This window comes from Lepisma saccharinum, chromosome 12 (genome assembly GCF_977018435.1).
Source record: "Lepisma saccharinum chromosome 12, izLepSacc3.1, whole genome shotgun sequence".
Classification (NCBI taxonomy): domain Eukaryota; kingdom Metazoa; phylum Arthropoda; class Insecta; order Zygentoma; family Lepismatidae; genus Lepisma; species Lepisma saccharinum.
The window spans coordinates 28,643,682-28,658,111 of record NC_139240.1 but is presented as its reverse complement, the minus strand read 5'-3'; the positions used below and the strand labels follow the sequence as shown (position 1 = coordinate 28,658,111).

At 40.2% G+C, this 14,430-nt stretch overlaps 1 protein-coding gene across 1 annotated transcript; it reads left to right on the top strand.

Moving 5' to 3' along the window:
- Positions 1–779: 779 nt before the first annotated feature.
- LOC145996285 (uncharacterized) lies at positions 780–1,127 on the top strand. The gene has a single exon (XM_083132713.1). It carries the CDS (start codon positions 780–782, stop codon positions 1,125–1,127), a length of 348 nt encoding a protein of 115 aa, XP_082988839.1.
- The last annotated feature ends 13,303 nt before the right edge of the window (positions 1,128–14,430 follow it).

The following is a 14,430-nucleotide window of genomic DNA, read 5'->3' as shown; positions in this document are numbered from 1 at the left end:
CGCCAACGTGAGAACACGTGAGCTTTCTTCCCAAATGCAGTAGCTATATTCATCTCGTTCGTGCTTTTTGTTTACGTACACAAAATGCTAGAGAAGCAGAAGGTCCTAATGCTACGGTATCGACTTCAGAATTCCATCCTACTCTGTGGGAAAGCACATCATAAAGTGACGTCACCGTGACCAAGTGTCGGCCCAATCTTGTATGAGAAAGAAAGAAATGTTGCTGTGAGTGCTGTCGCGTGCACAAGATATATTTAAATTTCTTCTTGTTCTGCAAGTTATTGGTGCAGTTTCCTCCGTAAGATAAACAGGATTTATAAGAAGAAGCATAGATTTTACGTGTTATTCAGCGTGGTAAAATATATAGTTGATGAGTTGTTCAAATTTTCGTAGCGGGGAGGAACTATGAACGATGATGATGATGATCGTCTTCGTTAGAAAGTAGCTGTTTTATGGTGCCAGTGCTTCAATGTTTCTTGCAGTGTTTTGAACTTCTGATGTACTGTGCTCAATAAAAGTTTTGCATATTATGTTGCATGCAGTTTGAGTCGCGATATCCCCAAAAGGTATACAATGTTCATTATGTGAGCAATGCCCGAGACAGAAACCGACATAATGCCCCAAGTGAGTTCGATATTCAGCAGATAGAGGGCAGTAGTTGCCACATGATCCCTGAGCAGATTTGAAAGCAGCCCGATGGGAGGCATTATCCGTGTCTTATCCGCACTTGTGAGTTGGAAACTGTACAGAGAGAAAACGGGTGGAAAACGAAGGGCAACATGCCTCGAGCAACCATTTCTGCTACGGATCACATTCGAATTGTAACGCTGCTGCAAGAGGGATATCGCCATGCCCGTGTTGGAGAGAGCCAAAGTGATGTCTCTCGAGTGTGGAAAAAGTTCAGGGAGACACAATCAGTTGCTGATCGACCAAGGACAGGCCGACCATGCAAAACAACACGCAGGGAAGATCGGTACGTGGTGATTTCGGCACGTCGTAGACCCACTGCAACTGGTACCAGTTTGTGGCAGGATCTGCGGAGGGCCTCAGGAGCGAATGTTTCCAATCAGACAGTGCGGAATCGACTTCATGAGGAAGGATTGACGTCAAGAAGACTACTGGAGTGACAACAACCCACACTGAATTGATGCATCGCGGATCGTTGGTTCCGAGAAGGTTATGGTATGGTGTGGTATTTTTGGAACGATGATCATTGGCCCATTTTTCATCTTCGGCACGCTGAACGCCGACCAGTACCAACGACTGTTGTATGAGGAGATTTTTCCTTCGGTTTTGTCGGAGGACGGTTCGTACAAAACATTTTTCCAGCAGGATGGTGCTCCTCCCCACTACGGACATTGAGTACGGGACTACCTGGACCAGCAGTTCCCTTGGAAGTAGATCGGGCGTCGGGGATCTGTAGAATGGCCCCCACGGTCATTGGACCTCACGCCTCTCGACTTCTACCTGTGGGGCCACCACAAGGCCATGGTTTACGCCGTGAAAATGAAGAATTTACTGCATCTGGTGCAGCGGATTGTGAATGCCTGTGCGGCTGTGCGTCCGGAGACATTGCTGGCTGTGCATGAGGACTGGAAGAGGTGTGTGGCATAAACCATTGTGCACGAGGGTGGTCATTTCGAGCATGTGTTGTGAGGAGACACAAAGAGGGAAAGACATGCCATAATTAGGAAAAGGTTCACAATAGGACAAAACGGCTTGCGGCATTGAACACCTGACAAAAACACAATTGGAAATCATATGTCACATGCCTATGGTTCCATTTAAGAAACCTAAGTAGCGTTCAATATGGCGCCCGGGGTGGTCACATGTGTCCTTGGGTTGGCCCCACCCCTCAAACATCACACGTGACCAAAGTGGACCTCCAACACACCAGCCTTTCCTATGACAATGCTGTCACCTGACTTTTGGCCCACCCTGTATAATATATATAAACCGTCACAGCGCGAAGCTCTAAAAACCTCTGCTGGTATACAAGATATGGTTACATAGAACGATTATTATTTTTATGTATACGGATGGATAAAAAAAGTAGTCAAACTACTTTCGGAGGTATGCGCTTATGCCCTGGTACAGTCATGTTCAAAAAATCTGTCGCATGGAATTTTTCTAAGTCCAACGTCTTACGAAATTATGTTGGTAGCTCTGAAACAAGGAAGTGTTGTGAAATATACGATCCTCCAATCAGAGTGAAGTTCGATTCGGAGGAGCAGGAGGCGTGACTCACGGTCTTGTCCACAGGAAGTTCAACCAATGCAGCATTTCCAAATATGAGATAACGTCCCCATTGGTTAAATATTGTTTCAATAATGCGAATCGGCAGAAAGATTGGGCAAAAGTTTACTTTGTCGTTTTAATGCCTTTAATCGTTTCAAATTAGTATTAAATTGTTCGAATTATAGTTCATGAGCTTAATATAATGTATTCATGTATGTGTTTGACAATCATATATCTCTCATTAGAACAATTTTCACATTGTTTTCACTACGTGAGATGACATTTCATTTACATTTACGATAAAATAGTGGTTTGGGTGTAATAACAGTTTTCATTAATTAATTTAGGGATGCATTTTTATTTGTTGAGTTAATGATTAGGTTAATTCGTTATTTCTCGCGAAAAGAGGGAACCACAGCTGAAAGAAAATACACAACTTGTATTATTGAGATCAACATCACTTTTTGCACACATAGGCTAATCACGACTCGGGATACATTTAAATTGGAATCTGAAACATTATGCGACCTGACTGGAACTCGGAAAAGGACACACTGATTACATGACGTCGATACATTACCACTTGGTCTGGCGAACGCCAATAATAATGAGGGGTTGTGGGAGTGGGAGATGGGTGACGGAAAGTCACCCAAATCAATGATGATTATCTTATAAATACCATATTTAATGTAAATTTGTTTTAAAAATGGGGGCGGGGAGCTGTTAGTTTTACGTTCAGTGTAGGATAACAAGTGGAGACACATAGTGGTTCGTATCTCACTTTAAACTGTAGGTCCAAGCCCCATTAGCCTATCTGTGTATAACTTGGATTTATAATTCAGTAGAAAATAACGTCGATCTAGTATTTTGGATTTTAGATGCGTTAAGACCACTAAAATTTCCAATTCTTATAATAAGAAACCTGTCCTCATATTACCATTTTGAAAGAGAGAGAGTTAATTGTATAGTCTTTCGTTGTTAGTTTCAAAGAAGACTGATTCAAATAGTAACAATGGGAACGAATAAAGCTTACGAAAAGTTTTTGCCACCGTGGGGATTTGAACCTACGATCATTGGAGGGACAACCCAGTGCGATAACCACTACCCCACGAGTTGGTTCCTTCTTAAGGCATGATTATGAGTTAAGACCAATTCATTCAATATACATTAGAAATATAATCCCCATCCGTCTCTTTATAAACAACACACCCAAACGCTCCTTTGTAGCAAATGAAATAAAGGTGGTATGAATGTCACAAAACATTTAAGCAAAATCTACTATATTTACGACGCAATCGTTTTACATGGAGAGGCTAGAGCTTAGAGTATTGAGGTTGTGGTTTGACTGTAATTGTAGGATACCCCATAGGTATCGATAATCCAAGGCTATACTGTGCTCTAGATTGGTTTATTTGTTGTGACGTGCTCAGGAATTTGTAAAGAGTTATTAAATATTAAAATGTATTAATGCTTATTTTTTAAACAGTGAACTCATAATTTAATATCTCTCTGTCCATCTCATTATCTCACTTAGGAACTAATTAGTATTGCAGGAGTCATACTGAAAAGAAATCTCACGTGACAATGACGAGAAATTAGATTTAAGGAAGGAATAGTTTTCATATTTTAAAACCTCGAAGAGCCTTGGGCTATCTCCCGACTGTCAATCTCCCTTCCACAATCCTACCTAGAGTTATCTTCAACTGGCAAAGAGGTGACGTTGGTCAGCACGTCGAACCCTCAGCCGTTATAGAAGATATCTGAAACAGGTTACACCAGTCACTCGTAGCTTCCCAATTTCCTCACGATGGTGGGTTGCCACCGGTCCTATACAGATAACAGGCCGAGAACCCAGGACGACTCGAATCCATGCCGTCCCGCTGCAGTCGGAATCCAAAGCACAGAGTCTTAGACCGCACCGTTACGGACGAGGAGAGTTTTCATATTTTGTTTCTTATAAATGTCGACAATACATTAAATATATTATGCACCAAAAATTAGTGTCAAAAATAGCCGGTTCTATAAGAGATTCGAACCTTCGACCTTCACTCAACTAGGCCGCTATTTTTAACAATTTCCCATTTTCTCACTCAATAACCTTCGTTGTACGTTTGTCTTAAGAGTCGTTAGCAATCTTGTAAACTTTATTAACCTATTTGCTGTCTATCACAAATGTATTTTACAACCTGGAGTAGATTTTGATGTCTGCAATTTAGGCCTTGACATTCGTGGTAAGTAATTCTCTACCGTCTACTATAATAAATAAATCAATGTCTACATATCTCATATTTTGTAAATGCGAAATGTCATTGTTAAATGTTACAAACTATTTCTTATTCCACCGATAGTTCCAGATTTAGCCACAGCATTCTGGAAACCAGCGTGAAACGTGTTTCCCACACTTCCAAGGTCAGGTGAACCCTTATCAGTTGTATTGGATGCCTGTGAACATGTTGCTTCATACGTCATGGTACTGTGGTGGATTTCTTCCTCTTCCCCTTTTACCTTGAACGGTAGTAATCCCCGACTGGACACGACGAATCAATCACAGAAAAGCAGACTGTCTAGTAAATCGCATGCCATGTATTATTTCGAGCTCCTAGGTTTTGGAAAGTGAAATAAAAAAAAAGTATGTAACATTAATTCATAATGGTTGATTTCTTTGGGTATTATTTCATGACTCTTTTCTACTTACTCAATGAAACTTTTGTCTACTGTTTTCAGTAGATCAATGGATGTTTTGAAACATCTACTGTGTTCAGATTTTCAAAAAGATATAAATACAAAAAAATAATAAGGGGGTATGAAATTAATATTTACAGCCAAAATATTAAACTTAACATATTATACACTATACTGAATAAATTAATTTCACTTGCAGTTTCTCTACTGTACTGGTTTCAGTAGATCAATAGGTGTTTTGAAACATCTATGTTAAGATTTTTAAAATTTGAATTACAATTTGTGTGCTTGAAAACTTAGGGTATTTTACACCCGTCACGCTATACGGGGTCCAGCCCCTTATCATGACAAAAATAAAAGTGTGTCTGAAAACTAAAATATCCTTACCTGGGTTAAAAGCTGAGCCTGTAAAGCGACAGACAGTCAGCACAAACAAGGACAACACACACGCAGTCCTACAAAGATTATACTAACATTAGGTCCAGTCACCAGAGCCTCGTTAGTCTGCAAAATGCAGTTCAGGGTGTACTACATGGAAGTGAGGTTGGTTTAAATTTTAAATAGATATAAAAACAAATTGTTAGTGAGGAGGAATAAAAAGTTATATTTACAGCTAACATGCTGAGCTAAACACACTACAAGGGTGTAAGGGATGACCTTCCACGAAGTATGTACACCCAATTGTTGCTTCCACGTAGTACACCCTGGACTTCAGTCTGCAGACGAACAAGGTTCTGGCGACTGGACCCATGGCCAGTATAATTTTATGTGTTGTCCTGTGTTTGGTCATTGTGGGTGCTGAGTGCCTCTTTACAGCCTCAGCTTTTAACCCGAATTCAGAATATTTTAATATGTTAGTTACAACACAACGTTACAGTTATGTTATTTTAGTTCTGGTAAGGGGCTGGACCCCGTATAAAGTGACAGGTGCAAAATAGCCTAAGTGCTGACGCACACAAAATTTTGAATTCAAATTCAAACACACTACATGCAATATTACATGTAGTACTGAAGAGAATATTTCACTTGTAGTTCCTCAACTGTAATTACACATTAGGCCTACTGAAAGTGTTCAGTAGGAAATCATTGATTTTGAGTAGATTTCCGAGAGACACAGTAGAGTACTACAATTGATAACAGTAGATTCTGTCTACTGTAAACAGTAGAAATTACGTAGGTTTATAACGACGATGAGAATGAAACAGAGGTAAAAACAATGATAATGAAATGTAGAAGCGACCTGGAGCAAACAGGAAAGTAGAATGTCCGGCAGCGAGACGCAAGAGTTGATCAAGCGATTGTAGTGTCAAATTTAGCTTAGAGCTCATAATTGATATTTCTACATGAGCTCAACATACAAGTTACATACAATGAGAGAATTGAATCGAGTTTACATCTCACGTGATATGAGTCGAAACAATTGTTGTACATTGCACTGTTAAGTGAATCAATATTCAATTCGATTAACTAGTGAATGGTTTTACGCTGAGATTTTGTAACGAGAAGTGCCAAATGGCTGACAGTATAAAAACTTATTGACACATTGATTTAATATATTTGAACAATCTTATAACGTGCGATTTTCCATGAAATTTTATTACTTGAATCTACATCACTTCATTGCAAAGGCTACAAGGCATTTTATGGGTTGTAAAATTCTGTGTTCGATTTACCGTTCGGTTAACTCTGCGATTTTTATTTCTTATTAAACCGAAAAATTATTTATTGCATTTTACTTATTACGAAAATTCGTATATTATTTGCTTTGCGAAATGTAGAGAATATATTGTTTTTCATGCTTTTTACAAGAATACAACTATACATGGTGAACAAAATAATGTAAAATAAATACTATTCACAAAAGGATGTCAATAGTATTTATTTGTTTTGTTTCTTGATAATTTTCCCTAAAATAAAAATGTATAACTTTCGCTGTACATGACATTTCGTCGAATATGACACATGGATCATTTTTATGCAAATCCTAGTAAAATGATGAGAAATTCAAAAACATATTCTGAAAAATTATTTTCAAAAATAACATTGAAAAATCATTAGAAAGGAGTGTTATTTTTTAAAAAAAATATATAACTTTTTTATTTCCTTAAATTATTAATTAAATACAATACTAAGTTGCTATATATAATAATAATAGGGGTAATCGAACAGAAGTCAAACCTATAATCTTCGGCGTGTAATACTGATAGCCTATCACCCAACCAATTTAACATCATAAAAAAATGAAGTTTTTTTCCTCGGAAATTATTGGCTAGTGCACGCTGGAACCTTGCCATACGAATATCTACCCTACCACTACAAGAAGCCACGTCACAACCTCAATTTTCGAACCTGTAGCCTCTCCATGTAAAACGATTGCGTCGTAAATATAGTAGATTTTGCTTAAATGTTTTGTGACATTCATACCACCTTTATTTCATTTGCTACAAAGGAACGTTTGGGTGTGTTGTTTATAAAGAGGCGGGTGGGGATTACATTTCTAATGCATATTGAACGAATTGGTCTTAACTCATAATCATGCCGTAAGAAGGAACGAACTCGTGGGGTAGTGGTTTTCGCACTGGGCTGTCACTCTAATGGTCGTAGGTTCAAATCCCCACGGTGGCAAAAACTTTTCGTAAGCTTTATACGTTCCCATTGTTACTATTTGAATTAGTCTTCTTTGAAACTAACAACGAAAGATTATACAATTAACTCTCTCTCTTTCAAAATGGATATGAGGACAGGTTTCTTATTATAAGAATTGGAAATTTTAGTGGTCTCAACGCATCTAAAATCCAAAATACTAGAGCGACGTTATTTCCTACTGAATTCTAAATCCACGTTATACACAGATAAGCTAATGGGGCCTGGACCTACAGTTTAAAGTGAGATACGAACCACTATGTGTCTCCACTTGTTATCCTGCACTGCGTAAAACAAACAGCTCCCCGCCCCCATTTTTAAAACAAATTTACATTAAATATTGTATTTATAAGATAATCATCATTGATTTGATTGTTTTTATTACTGAACGTCAAATGAATCATTTTCCACAATCACCTCTTCGTCCCATCTCTCCCAATATCTTTCTGTCCCTCTCTTTTCCCCCTTCCCCACCCCCACACACATGTATCAAAATAAATATTTTCTTTGGTTTGTATGTGTATAAATATAACATTAAATACCCCCAAAAATACTATTTATTTTCTACTTTCCGTCACCCCTCTCCCACTCCCACAACCCCTCATTATTAGGCTATTGGCGTTCGCCAGACCAAGTGGTAATGTATCGACGTCTTGTAATCAGTGTGTCCTTTTCCGAGTTCCAGTCAGGTCGCATAATGTTTCAGATTCCAATTTAAATGTATCCCGAGTCGTGATTAGCCTATGTGTGCAAAACGTATGTTAAAACGAACTCTTGACCTCAATAATACAAGTTGTGTATTTTCCTTCAGCTGTGGTTCCCTCTTTTCGCGAGAAATAACGAATTAACCTAATCATTAACTCAACAAATAAAAATGCATCCCTAAATTAATTAATGAAAACTGTTATTACACCCAAACCACTATTTTATCGTAAATGTAAATGAAATGTCATCTCACGTAGTGAAAACAATGTGAAAATTGTTTTAATGAGTGATATAGCTATGATTGTCAAACACATGCATGAATACATTATATTAAGCTCGTGCACTATAATTGGGACAATTTAATACTAATTTGAAACGATTAAAGGCAATTAAAACGACAAAGTAAACTTTTGCGCAATCTTTCTGCCGATTCGAATTATTGAAACAATATTTAACCAATGGGGACGTTATCTCATATTTGGAAATGCTGCATTGGTTGAACTTCCTGTGGACAAGACCGTGAGTCACGCCTCCTGCTCCTACGAATCGAACTTCACTCTGATTGGAGGATCGTATATTTCACAACACTTCCTTGTTTCAGAGCTACCAACATAATTTCGTAAGACGTTGGACTTAGAAAAAATCCATGCGACAGATTTTTTGAACATGACTGTACCTGAAAATTAACCCAGGGCGTCAGTTCCCCGAATTTTTTACGGACTCCCCCGCTTTCTTTGATTCATCCTTTATTTTTCATTTTTTATTACAATAATGCACTGTGACATTGGCATGAATGCCCCAGTGTGAAGAACCAAATTTGTTCGGTTTTGCTGAACAAAGTTGGTTTTACATCATTCTACAATGTAAGAAGATTAGGATAAAGGTTAGTAGTAGTAGGAAGTAAATATGGGTTAGTGTTTAACATTAATGTTATTTATGAACACCGACACGAAATTACATTAGTGTGTAATTGGGTGGGTAATGTTTTGTTAGGATAAGTTTTATTGTGTGTCGTGTGCATTAGTGTTGATGAATGAGATGAGGGATAGACATTAACACGATTCTATGAATGTTAAGCAGGGTCTATGTTCTAGTATGTTATGTTTGAGATAGTGAGAATATTATTGGCTTTGAGATGTAAGTATTAATACTAGGAAGATATATGAAAAAAAACGAGTGGTGCTTGATGCAAGGAGACTTGCGGGAGACCAGCAAGAGTTGGTCGGACTGGGATGAAAATCGGTAGGACGGTTGGTACCCGGGACATCATCAGGAAGGAAAGAGGTAGGGAGGGATTTCCTGGGAAGTATCGGGTACTTTAGTACGTTCGATAGTGGAAATATGGAGAATTGTCAAGAATCACTGAAAGAAGTTTGCAGAGTGTTTAGTAAAGAGAATAAAAAAGAGGGTGTATGATTACAGTTTAAGAAAGATACGAAAAAGAAAAATGTGGGTTAAATTCGGTTGGTTCCTGGGTCGAGTCCTTGCAGTGTTATCCTTTGCCTTTCTCCGGGGAGGCGTAACCTTTTTGTTTCTGGCGTATCACTGTTTTGTGTATTAGTGTCTCCTTCTTGATGTTCCTGTGATAGGTTCTGCTTCATTATCCTCTTGGTGATCTTAGTCCGAAGGAGGGATGTCCTGTTGTTGTTGTTGAGTTTGTCGAAGGTGGATTCTTTGTGATCTTCTGGGGGGTATATTACGCTCCGGAGGTAGGGGTTGAATAGGGAGGTGAGTGATGCCGGATTTGAAGAGGGAAAGTTCCTCTTTACTAAACGACTTAACAAACCTGGTTTCGAATGTAAAGTACTCGGGATTTCTTATTAACTGGTACGTGTTGAAGTTTGGTAGCTTTTGTCTTAAATCTTCGATTTGTTTGTTCGATGTGTGGCAAAAGAAGGCTTTATGTTCCGGTGTGTCCGTCTCGGTTTTACATTTCAGGCATTTGTCGGTCTGTCTGAGATTGTGCTTATTTAGGTGTTGACCGTAGGGACCGTGTCCCGTTAGGAAATGTATGAGACCTGTCGTGGGGTGGAAATGGTCCATCGATAGTCGCTCTTTTATGTTTGGAAGGAATCTGTGAAGTCTCCTTCCTTGCGTTGCTTGTGTCCATTCCTGTTGCCTGACGCTAAACAAGTGGTGGTGAATTGCTGGTACCGTGGCAGGGCGTATTCCAATTAGATTATAGATTTCGTCCTCTTGTCCATTTCTAAAGTAATATTTTGATGCTCTTGTTTTAATGACAATTTCAATAGGCTGTAGGCCCGCAATCATGAGAAGAGCCAGGGTTGAAGTTGTTCTGAATGCACCCGTGAGGCGAAGTATCACTTTGCGTTGTGAAGATCTCAATCTGTTTTTAATGTACTGTTTACTGGTTTCCATGGCCCATAGGAGCGAGCCATAGAAAATAATAGCATTATATATGGTAATGAGATATGTTTTAATGTGTGATGGTGGAAGGTTGTAGTTTGCGGAACTCAATGTGGCTAGAATGTTTATAGTTGTTTCGGCCTGGGTTGTTGCCAGGGCTATGTGTCTGTTAAAAAACACCTGCTCTTGAAGAGTAATACCAAGGTATTTAGCTTCTCTTACTCTTTTTAAGTGTTTTCCTCTGAGTTTGATTTGAGGGTTTCTTTGTAACTTCCCCTTAAGGATAATATAATGCGTCTTTTCCGAAGCTATTTTGAGTTTAGCATGATCACACCAATCGGATAGCATATTGATTGCAGAACATGCTTTATCTTCGATTTCCCTTCTTGAGTTACCGGAAGTGAGCATGATAATGTCATCCGCATAAGCTATGATCTGGTCTATGTCTGGATGGTCTTGTAGTTTCATAAGCGCAGGCTCCAAGTCAATATTCCAAAGCTCGGGTCCCAGAATGGAACCTGAGGATAACCTTTTGACGTAATCTTACTCATTTGTGTAGATCCGGATATTTGATGCTAACTTTTCTGTTAGAGAAATAACTTTTCAGAAGTAGGAAGAGTGTACCTGGGCAGTTCATGTTTTGAAGTGTTTGAAAAAGTCTGGGCCACCACAAGTTGTCAAATGCCCCGGCGATGTCCACCATAATTCCAACCATGTACTTGTTTGGAGTATCTGGTGCTGTAGACGATAGCAGGCGTAATGCATCGTCAGTACAATTACCTTTCGTGAACCCAAATTGTATCCCTGATATGGGCTTGAGCAGGCGGAATTCCTTGAGTCTTTTTAGAATAAGTTTCTCGAAGAGTTTTCCCAAAACATTGAGAAGGCATATTGGTCTGTATGAATTGACTCTTTTGATTTTGATTTTAAAATTTTGGGTGCGTCATCACTAAGGCTATTTTGCACCCTTCACACTGTACGGGGTCCAGCCCCTTACCATTACACATAACTCTAACGTTGCTGAAATAAAATCATAAAATATTAAAATGTTCTTACTTTCGTTAAAAGCCGAGCTTGCAAAGAACACTCAGCACAAATAAGGACCAAACACAGGACAACATAAACAAAATTATACTGGCCATGGGGCCAGTCGCCAGAGCCTCGTTAGTCTTCAGTCCAGGGTGTACTAACGTGGAAGTGAGGTTGACATTTGGGTGTACTACGTGGAAGGTCACCCCTTACACCCCTGTTTTCATCTTTATTTGGATGTTCCTTGATGATTATTAAGTTTGCTTCCTTCCAGGTTTCTGGGAATGTCTTCTGGATAAGGCACTCATTAAATAGTTGAGTAATGTAAGGCGTAAGTACTGGGGTGATTTCTTGTATTAATTCCACAGGAATTCCGTCTGGTCCCGGGGACTTCTTCCTTTTCGTGCTGGTTATTTCGTTTTCTACTTCCAGGGTAGTGAAATGTAATATTGGTGATTCTGGGTATGGCTGGTGATATTTTTCTCGTTTCCTTATTTTCATCGCTGTCGTTTTCAGGTTTCCCAAACAGGTTTCACCTTCTCATCCGAGAAATCCGTGTGTGTTCACTTTTGTCGTCAACGTGCATGTCATTTCGATCCTGACCTGTACATGGGGAAATCTCCCCTGTGCTTCGTGAATGAGGTCCGCTTCCTGGGCCTCATTTTCGATAAGAAATTAACAGTTCTCAACCTTCTACGTGTTTTATCTCGTACTTCCTGGGGTGCTGACAGGACGGTACTGCTTCGCCTGTACCGTGCACTCATCAGGTCGAAGCTTGATTATGGATGTGTTGTGTATTCTTCTGCCCGCCCATCTAGACTTCGCATCCTAGACACCGTCCACCATGCTGGTATACGTGTGTGCTCTGGTGCGTTTCGTACGAGTCCAGTAGCTAGTTTGTACGTAGAGGCATCTGAGCCGTCGCTGTCTCTGCGAAGACAGCGGCTGGTAGTGAACTACTTCCTCCATCTTCGCTCGATGCCTTCACATCCTTCATTTGACACCATCTCCGACGAGAGTAGGCTGGCAAAGTATCGGCTCCACCCTAGTGTCACTAGACCATTTGGTGTTCGTGCAGACGAGATCCTGTCAGCACTTGGTGTTGACAGTGATCTTCCTGGCGTCTCTCCACTCATTCCGCCTCTCCATACATGGGAGTTTCCTGCACCTTCTATCGATATTTCCCTGACTGCCCTTCCAAACGCAGAAACACCAATGCTTGGATACCAGCAACGGTTTTTAGAACTTCGTGCGAAGCACCCCAATTTTAATGTGTTTTACACGGATGGGTCCAAGACAGTCGAATCAGTTGGTTGCGCCTTCGTCCTAGACTCTCAAAGTTCCAGTTTCTCGCTACATCCTGCCTGTTCCATCTATACGGCAGAGTTGTACGCCATTCTAAAGGCACTGGACTTTGCAGACGTGAATGGGCTGAAGAAAGTCCTTGTGTGCTGCGATTCGACCAGCGTGTTGCAGTCTCTGGATTCGCCGTATTCCCGGCATCCGGTAGCGCAACGCATATTCAGACGATTTGTGTCCTTATCTGCCAGCACAGATGTACAATTCTGTTGGGTCCCTAGCCACGTGGGCATCCAGGGGAACGAAGCAGCTGATGCTGCCGCCAAGTCTGCTGATACAGATGGCGACGTTCTCGTCCACCTTTTGCCAGCTTGCGACCTGCAGAATGTGTTCCGTTGTCGCCTTCTTGACACTTGGCAGACCGAGTGGGATGTGGAAACGGGGAACAAGCTTCACTCTGTTAAGCCCACCATAGGTGCTTGGTGTTCCTCGTCTCGTCCCTCTCGGCGAGTAGACGTTATTCTTACCCGCATGCGTATAGGACACAGCCGTCTCACGCATGGTCACCTACTGCAAGGGCTGGACCCTCCGTTGTGTCGTGCTTGTAATGTTATTTTAAGCATCCGACACATTCTCGTTGAATGTGTCGATCTTGCTTACCTCCGGCAGACTTTTAACCTTTCCGGCTGTTTGTCATCCCTCTTGGGTGATGACAGCAGTATTTTATCACGTGTTTTTAGTTTTTTGCGAAGAGCTGGACTCTTCCACCGTCTGTAAGGAGGTTTTTAGTTTGTTCTGACTTTTTAATGTGTCGTGTTTGTCTCGTGCAGGTCTCTTTACAACCTTGCACTTTTAGTTTTTCCCAAGGGGCTATCTACACCCCTTTTTTAAATCTGTCAGAATTTTAGATAAGGGGACATTTCCCCGTATACACAGAAGGGTGCGAAATGGCCTTAAGTGCCGACGCACCCATAAATTTTAACTCAATCAATCAATTAACTCAATCAATCGTTTTCAGGTTTGTCGTCTGGTATGAGATTCTTCATTAGGAAGTTGATGGTTTCTTCCAAGTCCTTTGTCATATTCGTGTTGTTCGTCATTAATTAATGTGGAAATGGTTTGCGGTTTTTTTTATTTTGCCGGTAGCGATTTTATACGTGGTGCCCCCCGTTTATTTATTTCCAGACGTTTTTCGATGAAGATATTTCATTGTTGTGTCTTATAATTTAGTAGTTCTGTTTCGTATTGCCTTTTTTGGCACGGTAAATCTGGAGGTTGGCAGTTCTGACTTGTGCGATGATGGACTTTTGATATAGTTTCCTCGCTTTTTGCATTTGTTTCTTAAGGTTGGTTAGTTTCTTTGGCCATGACTTCCTCTTCATTTTCCTTTGGTTATTTCTGGGTGTTGAAATTTCTATTGCTTGTCTAATGTTTGCAGAGAGTTCCACTGCGAGCGTCTTGAGTGAT

What these genes read in the sequence shown, in the direction of transcription:
- LOC145996285 (XM_083132713.1), top strand. Translation starts at nt 780, where the DNA reads ATGCCTCGAGCAACCATTTCTGCTACGGATCACATTCGAATTGTAACG.